At 37.7% G+C, this 18673-nt stretch overlaps 1 protein-coding gene across 8 annotated transcripts in view; it reads left to right on the top strand.

Annotated features, from left to right (window-relative positions):
- The window catches only part of Arhgap24 (Rho GTPase activating protein 24), a 438515-nt gene that overhangs the window by 406918 nt on the left and 12924 nt on the right, over positions 1–18673 (top strand). For all 8 annotated transcript variants that reach the window (XM_005401366.2, XM_013502767.1, XM_005401369.2 and 5 more), the window contains 3 exons: positions 13030–13162; positions 14256–14329; positions 16716–16837. In XM_005401366.2, coding sequence (XP_005401423.1) covers positions 13030–13162; positions 14256–14329; positions 16716–16837 — 329 coding nt within the window. The remainder of the gene's footprint in view (positions 1–13029; positions 13163–14255; positions 14330–16715; positions 16838–18673) is intronic.

Here is an 18673-nt window from a genome sequence, read left to right as displayed (position 1 = left end):
AGTGTTGCTGTCCTCGTCTTCTATCCAAAAACCCCTACATCTGAAGCATGGACTATGAGCTTTATTTTCTTTTCAGTTCATCTGCTGAATTTGGGCTGACTTCACTGACACTCAATATGTTACAAATTTAAAAAAAAAAATCTAGATAATCAGGAAGTTTCTAGTGTTTGGCATATCTGCCCATCAGTGGGTGTCTTCTTATTCAGAGGAAACAGTGCTGAAGGTAAAGGTTCAGCCTTTGGTAAGAGACAGATAAAGGGTTCAGTTCTGTGCCTACTACTTCCTTCCTGTACCAGCGACTTGGGCCTACTTACTTCTCAAAACACCTAGTTTTCTCATATAAAATGGAAACAAGCCCCAAAGCTTTGTTGTATTCATTCACTTAAAAATAAACAAAATAGAACCAAAACACTAAGCGTAAATGGTAAAATGTGAGGAAAGCACCACAGATCCCTGCATATCGTCAGCACTTCCTACTGCCCTTGTTATAGTCACCTATTTATTCACACTATAAATATGACCATGCCATCTTGTATGAAAAGGTAAATCAGTACACTTGAATCTACGTGAGACAGAAACTAATGCTTAGCTATAAGCTCTATTGTTTCTGACCCAGAAAGTCTTCATTACTGTTTGAAATCTCCATGGTAACTCCTACAGAAAGAAATAAGATACCTGTAAAAGTTTATGTTCCAAAAGTGTATGTTTTTGTATTTTGTAATTCAGATGATAAATTTTTGCATGAGTGTGCATTCCTTCAAGTTATATGTTTTTACAGAAAGCCACTGAGACATATGTAATATAATTCATCTATTTCAAGATACAATTCAAAGGTTTTTAACAAACTTACCAAGATATGCAGTCATTATCATAAATCAGTTTCAGAACATTTTTACCATCCCAATAAGATTCCATCTGCCCGTTTACTGTTATCTCCTACCCTTCCTCCTTAGGCAGCAGTTAATCCAATTTCTGTCTCTGTAGACTTTTCCTTTCCTAGACATTTCATATAGCTGGAATTATTCAACATTGTCTTGCAGTCAGTTTTTTTCAGTTATCATAGTACTTTTGAGTTTTGTCTAAGTCATATCATATATCAGTAGTTCCTTCCTTTTTGCTTATGAGAATTTCAATTAATGGACTATATTTTGTTTATCTATTCAGTAGCTGGTAGATATTTATGGCCTTTCCTCTTTTTTGGTTATTAAGAATAATGCTCCTGTGAATATTTATATATGTGATTTGTGTAATGTATTTTTATTTCTTTTTAGTGTATAGCTAAATGTGGAGCTACTGCATTATATCTATGTTTACCATTTAAGAAATGGTCAAATTATTTTCCAAAGTGGCTGTACTATTTTATATTACTAGCAATGCTTGAGTGTCCTAAGTCTTTATTCTAGCCATTCTCATAAAATGAGAACATATAATCACATCTCACTTTAGTTTTAGGGTGCATTTCTCTAATAACTACTGATGTTGAGTAGCTTTTTGTGTTCTTAAGAGCCATTCATACACCCTCTTAAGAAGATGCATGGTTTTTGTATATTTAATTTCCTGGTTGTCTTGACAATTCCTGGTAAAGAAATAGTTTAAAAAATTTCTGCAGAATTAATAATAACATCATTAAAATATCTGTTTGCAGTTGAGAAAATATCTACCTTATCATGGAACATTCATCTTCATACCCACAGGGGTTTCACCTTACCTATTCACTTAAAACTCTGTCTTCATAAAATAAAACTTATGTGCAACACTAGAATCTGAACCCAAGGAAAGTAGACAACTTTGTGAATCTTGGCCACTTTTATGATCCCCACCACCTGGCACAATATAAGCACATCATAAATTTTCTTTGAATAAGTTAATAGAAGGATCATACTTTAAATATGCTTGCTGAATAAAAGAATGGCAGTATTTCTGATATCTCAAAAGGTAGAACATTCATGTGCTTACTTTCATGATCAGAATTTAGGAAACTTGAAAGTTGTTATATTTCAAGATAACTTCTAAAATCCCATAGAACTGCTACTTTTATCATCTAAGGTATACCTTGATTCATTGTACAAAGTCATAAGTCTATGCATAGATTTATACTTTCATAAAAGCCATGGATTCTAATTAGGAATAGTACTGCATTAACCACTGGGACACAATACTCAGCATATACAATTTAAAGGAGAGATTTGTTTTGTCTCATGGTCTGGGGGACTCGGTCCATGGTTGGTTGACTCAAATTCAGGAACATCATGGTGGAGGAACGTGGCTCACCTCATGGTAATCAGAAACAGACAATGGATGAGCCAGAGAGAAGAATACATCACTCTAGGTCATACCCTGGTGATCCACTTCCAACCACGTCCAACCTCTTAACAGCACATTATTCAGCCATGAACTCATCAGTAGATTAATCCATTGAACAGTGTAGCATCCCCACAACCCAACCAGCTTCTAAGAGCCACACCTCCAAATACATGAGCCTTTGGAACCACACTTTAGATGTAAGCTATAACAAGTATCTTTGTTTTCTAATTCTAAATTGCTTTTAAGAATAAGACTATATCACACTCTCAAAGTAAACTAGACTTTGACTTAAAACAATTCAGTAACAACAAAGTAAGCAAAAACAAACCAAAATGAAGCAAAACAAAATCTTGCTCATCTTAATAAAATCTGCTTCATCACTTTCTCCCCTCACTCCTCCTTCTCTTCAAAATGGTCCAGATAAAAAACACTGATATGATACACAATCTTTATGTGTGGTGAGAAAGCATCCCAGCTAACAAAGCACGGTAGCATTTTAATGGGAAAACACCACGAAAGTGTCATTAAACTTTTTGAAAGGCTTTCATCCCCTCCTCCAGTTTATAATACAGATTCATCAACTAGAATGCTATCATCCTTTCTATCATTCTTTCATGCATTAAGATTATTTTATGTTGTAATGAAAGGCTATTGAGCTATAGAGAAAAACGACATTTTGGGTGGACTCAAATGGCTTTGGTACGAACTTCTTGACTCACCTATATGTAAAAGAATCTTTTGAATTCCTGTAACAGTGTGAGTTACAAATTCAACAATGTAAAACAAGACCCCTGTATATTCATTTCCCATATAAAACACACAGCGTGGTTCCTACCTTATTGATTTATTGGAAAACATAAAGTTTCTGAAAAAGAATGTTTGCTTCTTTCCCTGATTTTCCAGGTAATTACAATTCACCAAACCTGTGATGCTAATGGAAGGAAACGGGCGACATGCCACTGGTTATTGCTGGGGATATATATATATATACTTTACTTGCTACTTTGTTTTGCCAGCTCAAAATTTATTAGTGAGGTCTGGCCATATTTTATTTTAAAATAGAAATATAAAGAGTCTATACGAGTTTGAAACACTGTGAAGGAAGTTGAAAATATTTACTTAAGCAGAAGTGTACCGTACCTTCAGACCATCAGAATATCAATGGTGCTTCTCTGGGAAGTCTTTGGTTGCATATTCTGAAATCTCTCAAGGAAGATCGATTGCCAAAATATTATGCTGGTTGTAGGTCTTTTGTTGCTCGTGAAATTTCTTATGCAGAGCTTAGTGAATGAAGAAATACATAGGTAGAAGACATAAAATCCTACAGTAACTCGTTATAGCTGTCACTTCTCTATTCTCACTAAGCCAAGTCCATTAATGTTTGCCAATATTCTGAAGACCACATGAAACTGAAATTACAATGAATAGTACCTCAAGTCCTGGGCCTAGCTGAAGCAAGAAGGCCTGTACAGTGGCGTCTCCAGCATATGCACGACCAGTGGGAAGAGGACAAATAGGAGAGTCACATAAACTCTGGATGAACATTGCCCACATTGTATATCAAGAGGCAAATATTCGATAAAGCTCCATACTTTAAATGAGCCGAAAATGAAAGCTTATTGTTTACTTAGTCTAAATAGTTACTTGTGTAATTATAGTGTGATTACAGGTTACATATTACTCTCCCTGTCATCTTTCTTTCTGAGGCTTTTCTGGGGGCAATGTCTGTGACAATGTCTGTGAGCCAGACTGGTAGTCTGTCAGTCTACCTCTCTCAATCTATGCTGAGTCTTGTATTACGAGTAGTTTCCTTGTAGCTACTTGAAAATAAGTGTTCTGGATTGACAGTAAGCCACTCAATTTTGTAAGCATCCTTGCACTGCTTGGCCTACGTGTTATACTTTGTGCATAATTATTCTCTGTATTGTACATTCAGGTTGACATTTTCAGCTTCCACGTATGAGAGAATGCGTAGCCCTTGTTGCTCTGGGTCTAGATTATTTCACTAACGTGAAGTCCTCCACTTTAATCTGTTCACCGCACATGACAGGATTGCATGCTTCTCTGTGGCGGGAATGTGTTCTACTGTGTATACAGAGCACATTTTCCTCGTCCATTGGTAATTTGACAGGCTGATTCTTTTTCTAGGTGTTGTGGGCAATATTACAACAAACGTGAGTTTTGGTGTGGTGATTTCACTTCCACTGGCTATACACCTAATCAGGGAGATAACTGGTTTATATAATAGATCTATTTTCTTTTTTATTTTTTCTGGAATCTTTATACACTTCTTTGTAATGACATACTAGTTGGCTTTCCCACCAACAGTGGAGAAGATTTCCTTTTTCTCCACTCCTTGCCAATATTTGTTATTGTTTGCTTTTCTAATAAAAGCCATTCTACCTGGCGCGAAATGCTACCATATTGTAGTTCTGATTCACATTTTCCTGAAGGCTAGCGACACTGAGCATTTTGTATATTGTTAATGACCTCTTCTATTTCTCCTTCTGAGAAGCATCTATCCAGATCATTTGCCATGTTTAATTGAGTTACTTGTTGCTAAATAATTTTAGTTTCTTATTTGTTCTGGGTATTAACCCTTTGTTGGATTAAATAATTGGCAAATATCTTCCCATTCTGTAGCTTGTCTCTTCACTCTGTGGATAGTTTCATTTGATGTCCACACACATTTTAGTTTGCTGCAATCCCATTTTGTCAATGTTTGCTGTTGTTTCCTGAGCTTTTGGAGTCCTGTTCAGAAAATAATTTCCCGTACCAATATCTTGAAGTGTTTCTCTATGTGCTCCTCTAGTTTTAGTGTTTCTATCTTACATTCAAAGCCTATAAGATTTTAATGAGGTTTTGTTATTTCTGGAATTGAATGGATCTGTATGCATGGACTATACTGTTTAAAGCAGAATGATAGTCATGTAATATTGATTTAAAGGAACTTTTCTAAATATTCTGTACTATATTTTAGTACTTCAATCTTGCTAGCCTTTTCTCCCTCATGAAATTACTTTGGCACAATAAGAGAAAAAGCCAGAATTCACTTTTATTCTTCAGACTGCATTTTTAATTTACTTAGACAAATTAGAACTCAGCTACTTTTAAAATGAAGTCATCTCCTCATACATACTAATTCAAACTAAGTGATGACAGTTCTAATAACTAGTCTATAAAATAATTATGTATCTTTCTGTGTGGTGTGTATTTCATCTATATAAATTAAAATAATTACCTTTTGCATTCAAATGTGATCTATAAAGGCTATACAAATATGTCTGTATTTGTTACTAATGAGTACCTACTACATGTATTCATTAAAAAGCTCAGGGGTGGGACAACAGACTTGTAGTAGAAACAATCTATCATACTATGAAGAGATGTGCATGATATAACTTAAAGTTAAGCAGTGCGAGCAAGGCTGCTAAAGAATCTACAGCTTCACAAAGTATTATGTCAGAATGTATATTCTCTAGTAATTAGTATTTTTAAAAACTTCCCAGGTGATTCTAACATATAATTCATTTTGAGAATCACTGATCACAGATTTCAAGAAGGATCCCAAGGGAATAACGTTTTGGTTGACTTGTAGGCTTCTTGTTTACTTCCGGGTAATGTCATCCAGTCCAAAATTTGAAATGTTAAAGAAGAAAAATTTTTTATTTCAAGGGAGATTTTCTTGTTGATGGTGGTCTATGGCTATACCACCCTGAACATGCCCAATCTCATCTGTTGTTGAAGGCAGTCTGTTTTTGTTTGTATGAATTTCAAAAACGTATGTCACAGCTAGCAGAGCAGAGAAAGGTCTGTTGTAGAGGGGTTGTACTTTGCAGTCCTGGTAGAAAGCGAAGATTGAACTCGTGATTTTGTCCTGAGAACATGTGAGGAGTCCAGGAAAACACCGCCACCTAGAGGCCAGAAGAGAAAGAGGCACTTGGGAGACTGCAAAATGGTGGCAGGAGAAGGCAAGGAGGTTAAAGGAAAGAAGAGAACAGACTCAAGGGGCCAATGAATGGGCTTACCCACCGGAAAAACCAGTCAGAAGTCACAAATGCACATATATCTGCGACTTTATTTGCATTTTAGAGATTTGTCCACTTTCCATTTACAATGAGTCCATTGTTTAGAAGAACCAGTATCAGATTGCTCAAAGTCATCTGTTCAGTTATTCCGCCAGGCATTTTTATTATTTTAATTGTCTTATGCACACAAAGTGAGCTCTGTGTGTGTGTGTGTTCACATGCACATGCTCACATGTAGGGCATGTGTGTTGTGTCTCTGTACATCAGAATGTCCAGCACTCTTCCTACATAACTACCTTTGTAGGGGAGCATTCTGCACACCTATATCTCTATATACAGAAGTATTTCTGTGGGGAGGAACCAAGGATTCTCATTAATAAAATCCCATACCCAGGCTGCAGCTCAGATCAACAGTATTAGAATGCATAGGACCCAGTCATCGATATTCTGAAAAACTTTCCCGATGGTGCCAGTGTGCAACCAAGTTTGAGGATCACCTTTTCTATATCTATCTGACATTCTAAATCACATTCAGTTCAGAAGCTGAAAGCTTATGTCTGCTTTTCCTTAATATTTCATTGCTCTAAAGGTACTAAAATTATTTTCGTAGGCAAATTTACCAAATGGAGATTCAGGAATTGTATCAGTCAGCTCAGGCTTCCATAACAAAACTATAGATGTGCTTGCTTAAATAACAAGCATTTATTTTTTCACAATAAGAGTTTTGGAAGTTGAAGTCCAAGTCCAACATGGTTGGGATCTGGTGAGGGCTCACTGGCTGCCATCTTGCTGTACTGTGTTCTCGTGGGACTGTCCCTTAGTGCATGCATGAGGCACTGGAGAGAGAGCAAGCTCTCCAGTAGTGCTTTTTTATAAAAAGGCACTAATCCTATCAGACCAGGGCACCGCTCTGTGACCCCAGCTAATCCTAATCACCTTCAAAAAGCCCCACCTTTAACTGCCATCACATTAGGGTTAGGGATTCCACATATGTTTTAGTTTTCTTTTGTTTTTAAGACTAAGTCTTTCTAAATTGTCTAGGCAGGGCTCAAAATTAGAATCCTCCCTTTTCAGTCCCCTGAGCAGGTAGGATTACAGGCATGTGCCACCCTGCCTGGTTTGGGCTTTCATGCATGGATATGGTGGGACATAATTCTGTCTATAGCAGGGATTACTGTGCAGTTCTCTACCATCAGTACTTTTAAATCCCAAGAAATGAATAGGAATAAGCACTAATTCCATCTACAGTACTCTAAGACTTTCCCTGGAGGTGAAGTGGTCTTTTAATGTTGTGCGTAAGCCATTGGTGACACTTACACAACTGTACAATAAGCTGAGAGAGTTGAACCAGAGTCAAGTTTCACTGTCACAAAGGGTGCCGGTTTTGATAGCTACATTTAAAACGTGTGAAAAGAAGCAGGCTTTTGCAACCATATGTTTGGTTTGGTTTTGACCCACTTGTACTTTTGGATTTGCTTTTCTAAGCCTTTGGCAAACTTATTGGAGACTGACACTTAAGAGGATACAGTGGGACAGTGTTCATCTTGGTCACTCTGGGGAACATTTTCTCTCTCATTTATGTTCTCCCTGGAGTCTGTGGGTATGACATGCTTATTTTCTTAATTTAAAGGGAATTTCATGTCCTCTTATTGTGCTTGTGGCAGGTAACTTGACAATATCTTTAATATCTTCCTGTGCAGAATCACTGATAATTCATTCTCTCAATGAAATCAAGAGATTGAGTGTATTTCTGTCCATGCATGGTATCCAGAGTGAACAATTCCCATTTCTAATTTTAAGGCTTACACATTACCAGATTTTTTCTGTGTCATATTGAACTTGTAATTAAAATGGCATTTGGATTTCTCAGTGTGTTTACTAGGGAAGGAAGAGTAGGGTGAGAGGATGAGCAAGGTGGTGTTCTTGTAGGATCATTAATTCCCATTTAGATTAGTAAGAAGCTAGTATTGTGCGTAGATCATAAATAGTGCAAGTGACTTCCAGAAAGTAGGAGATCTTTCTTTTGTTTTTTTTTTGTTTGTTTGTTTGTTTTTCTCCAGTACCGGGAACCGAACTCACAACCTTGCGCTTACCAGGCAGGTGCTTTTGCCGCTGAGCTAAATCCCCAGCCCCTAGGAGATCTGTCTTAAGATCACAATCTGACAGTGACTTAGAATAGACAGAGAGACTGTCATGATAAAGAAAAACTGAGGTATGATCTGAAAGTGCTGATGCTGACTAATTAGAGATGTCTGTCCACGGAGAGATGCTGTTGACTACTGCTTCACTCAGCATGAGGCCTGAGGCAGTGCACTTCGTGTGTGTTCCGCAGGAACCATTTGGTGAGTGAGTGATTCATCTCAGAATGCCCAAAGGACGACCCATGAGAAAGTATAATTAGGTCAGTCATAGAAAGCTTAATGGGCTCTTATGACACACAAGGAAACAGAATTCAGAAGTGAAGTCCAAGTACGATATAAAGTGAAAGGGTGAGAGCAAAGCCCATTTGTTGAGCAACGAAGGCACATATGTCACAGACCTCCTCCTTCTATGAGAGCTGTCTCACCCGGGCTCTTTCTCTCTCTCTCGATCTCTCTGTCTCTCTCTCTATGTCCCTGACTGTCTGTCTGTCTGTCTCTCTTTTCTCTTCCTTTATAGGATTTCCCTCTCTCTCTCTCTCTCTCTCTCTCTCTCTCTCTCTCTCTCTCTCTCTCTATCTGTCTCTCTCTCTCTCTATCTGTCCTTTTCCTTCTAGGATAGCTGGATACCAGAGTACATGATTATTTGTTAATTTCTGACCAAATTTTACCACCAAATGAGTGAAAGAAACTTCAGCATGAATAATGATTTTCCTCTAGCAGGCAATCTAAAACTCTTGCAAAGGAGCATGACTTTAGGGCACCTCCTGTCTGAATGACTGGCCAGCAAGAATTTGGTCTGTGCGGTGTCCTGTTCAAGCGCCTCAGCCGGGGCTAATAACAGAATCTATTCATTGGACTGCAGTGAGGATATGGTGTGTGGAGAGGCCCTGCTGATGTGGTTATTGGCCAACTGAGGGATTCCTCATCTCCACTGTACATAGATCTTTGCCACAGTAAGTTGATTCAGTTCATGTTCTTGGAGACAGATATTTCTCCAAGGCAAAAATGGCACATTTGAAGTTCACTGGAAAATTGACACATAATACTGTTATCTAATTAATTGGTTGCACAAATTAAAGTGAATAGCAGTCATGCAAAATTGCGGATTTACACTAAGAGTTGCCTAAGCTGGAGAGTTAGATGCAGAAGGCTGCTATTTGGTAGTGAAAGATTTTAGAAAGCAACATCAGACTTCCACATTGCCAGTATAGCCTCCTGACAATTGGAGCAAAGGGGTTGTGAGCCTCGTTGGGTGAATCAAACAGGCAACCCAGGCTGGGAATCTGTCCAGATGTAATCTTATTTCTTCCATTCATTGGGAAAGGACAAAGCCATAATATGAAAGTGCATAATACATGCAGAAGTTTCTACTTCTACAGAGATGTGGAAGTGTAATAAAGCCCAAAAAAAGAGAGTCATGCAATTTTAACTTTTAGCCTTTAGGCAAAACTCTAAATAACCTTTGTTCATTGAAAAAATATTTGGCTCTTTTCTCTTTATCATTTCTGTATAACTAACTGTGTGCATACATACTAGAATACTAGAAAGCCGCTGTATCGTGCCACTGCTGGGAAGGAATGTAATAGTCATCCCACCCCACCTCTCTTACTTTGATTCATAGCTCAAATATTTCTATTCTGGGAACATTACTGCAGCTTTGCTGCTAAGAAAATTGCAGGTGGAGAAAGAATGATCCTGCAGACTTTCATCTTTCACAATTTTTGCACCACGTTACTAGTCTGACTTTGCAACCCCGCCATCTAGTGTTCAAACATTCTTAACACTGTACTTTTCTCAGGAAATAATTCATAAGGAAGATAGCTTAAGAATCAAATTTGGGAGAGAACGTGTAATGAGTCTTTACAGCAGATTTTTGTATGTATCATTGTTTTCTCATCTACTTACTGCATTCACCTATAAATATTTGGTATATTCTATTTAGACATATAAAACATACTTTGCATATTGAAATATATACATATTTCTTTTTCTATCTTATTTTTGTATTCTTCTCTGCACTTAACTGTAACTCAAGCAAAATTCTTATTGATTTTTGAAGGCTAAACAAACCCAACCAAGTTATAATAGTAGATTGGAAGAAAAAAGTGGAACTAGTATATGGAGATATTTGGTGGCACTGTGTATCCAGTCCCAGGCTATAGTTTTGCTGCTGTTGGTGACAGCACCTCCGAGGGTCACACACTCTCCTCTCAAGGAAGAGAAAAAGAGGATTTGGAGATGCCTGAAATACAGTGCATTGCCAGTAAATGACAGCAGATCCTCTGATGCTTTATCTTACCAATTGGAATACTTCAGGTCCATCTCTTAAAGATAATCCAGGGATTATTTTTAGGAATTAATGATTTTAGTTGCAGGCTTTAAACCATCCTTTAAATGTGATCTTTATCTTCTGTAATTCTTTAATACCGGCTCTTCTACATTATTTGTTTAGAATTTTAAGAAGGAAATTGTATTTAATTAAGATAAAGATATAAAATGAACCAACCAATCCCCATGAAGGCAAATTTCTCATTTCAGCACCTGCAGGGTCACTGTTGGTTTTCCTGCGGTGACGACAGACTCCAAGGTAGCGCGGGAGCCTCAGGTGTGGTCCACGCAGAGGCACTACAAATCTCCAGCCTTTTATCTGCTCTCCTAGGGCACAAGACTGGCCTGTTCCGACAGCTCTCCTTTGCTTTAACTGAGAATGTCCCCTTTTCTGCTTTCTGTGCTTTCTCATACACCCTTCACGTCTCAGCCACTTCTCCCCAGAGAAGCCCCCGAAGCCCACATGAGTCCTCTCTTGTTATTAGGCAGCATGCAACACTTTTCTTTATTACCAATCATCACACCCTGTAATTCCATGTGTGTATTATTATCACTTTAATATCTGGTTCCCCCCTAGATGAGAAGTTATGAATGGGCTAAAATACTACCTTCTCAAAACACTGTCCTCCTAACCACTATATTTTCATAATACCCAATATAAAGTAGATGTTCACAACACAGCAAATTCCTGATGAGATTCACCCATGGGTCCAAAATAGACATAAGTGAAATAAATCAAACATACATGTGCAAGCACTGCATTGTTTCACTAGTGTAAAACCTGAAAGAGTTAATTTAAACTAGGAGGTATGATAGACATTGCGAAATGATAGGAAAGCACTCAAGGGTAAAAGGCAACTGAGATGTGGGAAAAGTGAAGGGAAAGAAGGAGAAATTTCATATGTATGTATATACAGGATAGTTAATGTGGCTGTTCTACTGTCTTCTATTTCTTTGCTAAAAGAAACTGTCACTGAGTCCTTGATTGATCAATATTGCAGTCTATATCTGTTTTCATGAGAAACCACTTTGAAGATATCAATATGTAATACAACAAGCATTGTTAATTCCCTACCACTTTGTTTGTAACTCTGTATTGTCTGTACTGTTCTTTTGCTATTTTGTAAAATGTTGTCTGTCTGTTGATATTTTCCTCCTTTTATTTTAAAAAAAAAAAAAAAAATAGAGAACAGAGACACAGAGTCCTAGCTCAGTTTCAGAAAGATTCCACATGCGTGTCACAGTTTGGAATAGGAGAATATTCACTAGGCAGGAGATCCCAGTGCCTGGATCCAACTTCTCATGTGTAGCCCTCAGGCAGCTTAGCCCCCTCAGGTCAGCCTAGGAGTGCCGCTGAGCCCTCACTTCTCCCAGCATCCTTTGCTGCTCCTTAACACTCCGCCTGGGAATCAGTCAGCCAGTCATGCTTCTGCTGCTTCCTCCCAGAAATATATAGCCACCCCCCAAAAAGAATCACCACTCTTCTCTTTATTCTGCCATCCATCTTCATGGATTAACAGAAAATGGGGGATACGGAAAACAAAATATAAATTAATGTTTCAGTAAATTATCCTGCCACTCTGGTATTCAGCAGAGGATAAAAATAAATTATGTAAATTACACAAAGGGCATGTTAAATTTTCACTGTTTGTTTTTGCAGCACTTCTCTTCCTTTGTAGAGGACTCTAAGATTCTGAACTATTTCAGGATAGTAGAGGAGCAATTATACTGAGAGTCAGTCCTCTTCAAAATGAGCTATGCTTAAAAAGTAATAGCATGTCATGCTAGAGCTTCAAGAATCTGTAACCAATCACGTCTCAAAAGGAGTTCTATGCTTTGAGAGATGGAGTGAGGATTCAGAAGTAATTAATTCTGATGTATGAATCACACGTAGATCTGTAAACTGTATGACATTTTATTTAAGATGTGATGTATTCATTCACCTTGTTTTCCATAGCTAACAATTTTGCTTATCTCAACTACACATGTTAGAAAAATGCTTGAACTTTTAAATATTTTCAGACAACACCAGAGATTTGAGGTGTTCTTGTCTATCCTTCTCCTTCCCTAGAGAAGCACCAACTAGGCAGGTCAGCATTGCAGAGCATGTGTCTGGCTGAACTGTAGATGTGGCTACAATTCTGACACCCAGATATGTATTTGGTGAGAAAATAAGCAGAATGGTATAAAGTCCACTCCAAAGAATATCTCCCACCTTCTCTCCCCAGCAACACGGACGTGCACACAGTGGCGTCACTTCTTAAGCTGTATCTCCGAGAACTCCCAGAGCCGGTGATTCCTTACGCAAAGTATGAAGATTTTTTGTCATGCGCCAAACTGCTCAGCAAGGAAGAAGAAGCAGTAAGTCGATGCATTTATTTCCAAATAAGTTTTTCTTGATAGGTTATCTCAGTGTCTTAGGTTGTGATTCTCAAATTCCCTCTTGTGCTGTCCTTAGACTGTTTTCTGCTTTACTGGGTGTTGACGCTCCACACATCTAGACCCTCCACACACAACTCAAGTCCCAGTTTTGATCTCCAGTCTGATCACTTGTTTTTTCATGTTCTGATGCTGTCTTCTAAGACCCAAGAGTTTGTTCATTTTGATGAAGTCTAATTTCTCTATTTTTATCTCACCACTGTGCTTTTAGACATAGCTAAGAACTCTCAAAGAGATTTACTTTTATATGCTCTTCAAGGATTTTTATAGCTTCAGCTCTTCCATGGAGACCACATGATCGATTTCTACATCTTTCTTGTTTATGGTGTGAGCAAAAGAACCAAAGTCATCTTTATGCGTATGGATATCTAGCTGTCTCAGCACCAGGTGTTGAGAGGTTACTCTTTCCTCGATTAGACATTTTTGGCATCCTTGTCAAAAATTGTTTCATAACTTTACAAATGCAGTTTTATTCTATTTGTTACATAATACTGTCTGTGGCTGCTTTTGCACTACAATAGAATAGTCAAGTAGTCACAACAGGGACTCTATATCATGTAAAGTGCAAAATATTTACTATCTGGCCCTGTACAGGAAGAAGAAATCCAATTACATTATCAGTTGGATTTTCTGGAACCATTTCTGTGGTAGAGGAAGCTCTACAATGGGATCAACCAAAGAAATTAATCTCCGGGCAATTCCAAGAAGGGTTTCCAGCCTTCTTTCCACCCGAAAGGATGTGTCCTAGACATGACTAGTTCAGAGACACTTATTTTTCAGCAGGCATGTTTGTCTCAATTGCAATAATGCTAAAAATGAGAAAACCCTCACCATATCAAGGTTGATTTTGTCAAATAAATTTATTATACATACTCACTTTGATGGCACTTGCCGTATGAAAAAAAGTAACATCTGTACTGAATTGTACATGCATACTCAGTTGTATGGCACTTTCCCTTTACTTCAATCCTAAGGCAAGTACAGAGAAAAATGACATGTATTCTCTTCTTTGTAGGGTGTGAAGGAACTAGCAAAGCAGGTGAAGAGTTTGCCAGTGGTCAATTACAACCTCCTTAAGTACATTTGCAGGTAAGAACTTTCCTAAAGACAAGCTAAACAACGCAAACTATAGTTAGCCTGGCAATAATTTGTGCTTGACAGTGAGTAGTCAGAAACTGCTCGGGATTTCTGCCTCAGTCTCTAGAAAGCTGAGAGGTTCCACAAGGTGATTTCAAAAGCTTTTTGAGCACTGTGATCACTTGGTTTTGTGATTCAGTAGTGGTGAAATCTCTCTTGCCTCCACACAGTAAAGACCTGTTCCTTTGAACATGCATCAGAATCCCCTGCATTCTGTGAGGGACACTAGCAAAGGGATCCTGTCCCTTATCTAGATTGAAGGCAGGGCAGGAGCCACCCTGGACTGCCTGCTGTCTGTGTGAAGCTGTCTCACAAGTCTGTGCTTCAGGGTCATCATAGATATGATGGTAGTGAAACCTCATGTTTCACACAGTGCTAGGAGCTATAGCACTGAACAAGTAGCCTGACAGTGCAGTACATGATGCAGAGGATGGAGTAGTAGATCCAAGAACTCACACCACAACTTGGGCTGGTGATGGTTATGTGCAGGAACAAGCGAGACCTTAGGTTTCAGAATTCCAAAAGCAAGAAATAGCTTCCTTGGAAACATATACTTATTAACACATAAGGTTTTCATCCCAAGATTTCAGCCTAATTCAAATTCTTGGAGAAGGAGAAAAAGGTCACATCTTCTTTAAGTAGAAGAGGTGAAACACTTGTTCAAGAACAGTATTGCAAGTCCTTGTAACCAGAACAGAAATAGTTCATTTCTCTTTTGAAACACTTAAGGAGACTTTTAATTTAGTTTAATTTTGACTTTTTGCCTTCTATTTTCTGTAGTTCAGACCATATTACAGTAGTAAAAATGTGAACATAGGGACCTCAGCAACTCAGAGTGGAGACACTGCCTGGGATCAAAGCTCACCTCTGGCACATATTGATCCTAGATCCTTGGTGAATATTCTTAAACTCTCTGAACCTCATCCCTCTCATCTATAAAGTGAGCAAGTAATAGTACCTATCTCAAGGAAATCCTTCGAGACTTCAATCAGCATGACTGACACGCACAGAGCACTAGCTATATAAAAGTATTATCTTTATTTTCCATCACTGTCTTTTAATCTCATGAGTATAATTAGCAATCCATTAAACAGCAGAAGCTCTTGTAGAAATGAAGAGGAGGTGGGGAATAAAAACGGGGTGAAAGATTACAGAACCAATCTCTTGCTAGAACCATCCTGGAAAAGGATTATTGGATGCCTTTTATTCTTTAGTACTTAATAAGTTAAAAAATTTGTCCTTGCAGTTTGTCGTGTCAGGAGAACTAATGCTTTAAATTCCACAATGTTTGATCTTATTTTTAATAGACTATAAATTTGAAGCTCTTATTCCTCCACAAAGAGTTTATGGTTCCTCTATAAAAGAAAGGATTTAACAGATGATTTTATAGTGAATTCTCCAACTGAACATGTGTATAAAATATTTTTTTAGCATCACTGGGAATCAACCCAAGGCCTTGACACTGAACTTATTCCCCAACCTCTTTCTATAAATTGTTTTACTCTGAGACAAGGTCTCACTAAATTACGAGCTTTCCCAGGCTGGATTTAAACTTGTGATCCTCCTGCCTCAGTCTCCCAAGAACCGAGATTACAGGCATGCCCCATCACTAAGCTTTATACCTTATTGAAGGCTTGGGTCTGTTAGTCAACTTTCTGTTACTGTAACTAAATACTGGAGGTAATCAATTTAAAGAGAGGAAAGACTTATTGTGGCTTGCAGATTTAAAGGAATCAATCCTTAATGAACTAGCCCTGTAACTTTTAGCCTGTGGCAATGCAGCGTATCAGAGCAGGCGTTCATAGCAACACCATTTACTTCATGGCTGAGTTGTGAGAAAGAAAGACAGGAAGTGACTAGGGTTGTATCTTCTCCTTTAAGGGTAGACCTCACCCCCAATGGCCAGAAAACCTCCCACCATGCTCCACCTCTTACATTTTCACCATTTCTCAACAGCACCGTAGGCTGGGGACCAGGCATTTTATACCCAAGCCTTTGGGAGGCACTTATGTAAACACCAGCAAGGGAAAACACATCCTTGACTCTTACATCCATATCAACATTTCCCAGATACACTGGCTCCTTTAATTAACAAGGAAGCTATGCCGGGCAAAGCTAGAACAGGTATCTCATATGATCCTTAAAGTTTATTTCTTCATAACTTGCAATATACTTTCTTTAAGTATAAATAAGAGATGTTTGAATTTCCAAATAATTTTGTCCACTTACTCATCTTCAAACATACTGTACTTGAGTCCATAAATGTCTGAACTACCCATTTCCATCCCCTGATGAATTTAATCCCGTTGTGTTTCGACCTTATTCTTGCAACCAATAGATTCTTGGATGAAGTGCAGTCCTATTCAGGAGTTAACAAAATGAGCGTGCAGAACTTGGCAACTGTGTTTGGTCCAAATATCCTGCGTCCCAAGGTGGAAGATCCTTTAACCATCATGGAGGGTGAGTGAACAGTTATCTCACGGCATCATCAAAAGGAAGATCTACTTTTTCTGAGTTGACTAGAATCCAGTGTTGATCTCATAGCCTCATCAAAAGGAGCTGACTAGAGTCCATTCTTATGTGAGCAAACTTTAAAAAAAAAAATAGGCAAATTCTGAGAGCTCCATGTTCTGATTCCTATTTACTCTTCAAATGCAAAGGCTTCTCTTTTGACACTTGGCCATTTTGTTTAAATTGCTAATCATAAAATCATAAAACGATTCCCCAGTAGCCTCAGGAGAACAAATAAAGCATTCATAAATCAATAAATCAGCATTAAAGTGTTAGATGAAAGAACTGGAAAAGAAAAAAGCAGGTCTCTTTGTAAGTCCTGGGCAATTTTCCGAAATTTCAAAGTTATTTGCAGTTAATGTGTTTATTAATTTGGTTTTCTTTTGAGTGATTCCAGGAAGTAAAGAGAGTGCATCTTTTTTTAAGACAATGCTGACTATTTACTTGGAGGCTAGAACATGAAGGAATTCTTAGAAGCCAATTAGAAATGACTTAAATTATTTTCCACACAGAGCTACTCCTTCTGTTTAATGCTTCCACATCCAGTGCTCTTGTGCTGTGGCCATTAAGGGCATCACTGTTTTCTGAAAATTAAAAAACTTAATAGAGCAAAGGAAAGAATATTTATTTTTCTTTTCTCTTTGAGTTTGTTTAGAACAAAATATCATTCTCCATTATACGAATTTTACTTGCTGATATTGTTCCTTTCCTGACAATTCTAAGATTTTCATTCCTCTATATCTCTGTGTGTAAGACAGAAAGCTTTTGGATACCTACTCATAACACCTCAGCTTAATTTCATTTGTCTATTACTGAAAGAAGTATAAATTGAGTGTCAGATTTCTGGCAATAAAATAGTCCAGAAAAACTAATTTCCATATGAACCATTTCACAGTCATTAGAAAATGTTAAAATCTAATCTATAAAAATCTTAGAGATACTTTAGTCCATTATTTTTTAAACCTTTATTATAAATTACAATTTACACAGTAAAGAAAGCCAACACACAACACACACACACACACACACACACACACACACACACACACACATACACACATTTCCTCTAGAAATCATCCCCTAGACCAAATCAGAATGCTTCCTGAAGGCCTTTCTTGTGCACAAAGCTGATCACAATGCTTCCGTCCTTATACTCAGACACTCATGACATTCTCTCTTGGGTGTCTTGCCTCACACACTTCCCCAGGAATTATATTGTGTTTTTTCTTCCTTTACTTCATATATTTTAAGAAATTTTTTAGCTTACAGAATCTCCTATACCTTATTATCTGGAAAATGTGCTTGTTTAACCTGTAGCTTCCCATAGTCTGGATTTTGTTGGTTGTGTATTCATAGTAAAGTTTAACATATTCTTTTAACTTAGATGTTCTACAAGTTAGAACCTTGACAAAATTCATCTTTGATCTCCTTGGCATGAGTATAAACTGTGTTGTGTTCTTAAACCAGCAATCATGCAATGTCTGTTTAACTCTTTTTGCAAATTTCACACAATCCCTAGCATGAATTCACTGGTAGTTGAAATGACTATATTCTAATACTGTTTTTTCTATTTTTATTATCTATTATAAAATATACATAACATAAAATCTATTATTGTGCTATCTTTAAGTATACAGTTCAGTAGTATTAAGTACATTCTCACTGTTATGTAACAATCACCACCAACCCCTTCATTTTGTAGAGCTCGAACTCTGTACCCATTCAGTGCTAATTCCTCATCCCCTTTGTCACCAAGCTTTTGGCAACTACCACTGACCTTCTGTC

This window comes from Chinchilla lanigera, unplaced genomic scaffold (genome assembly GCF_000276665.1).
Source record: "Chinchilla lanigera isolate Chin_1 unplaced genomic scaffold, ChiLan1.0 scaffold00073, whole genome shotgun sequence".
In the NCBI taxonomy this organism is placed as follows: Eukaryota; Metazoa; Chordata; class Mammalia; order Rodentia; family Chinchillidae; genus Chinchilla; species Chinchilla lanigera.
This window is presented reverse-complemented; position numbering and strand designations above follow the sequence as displayed.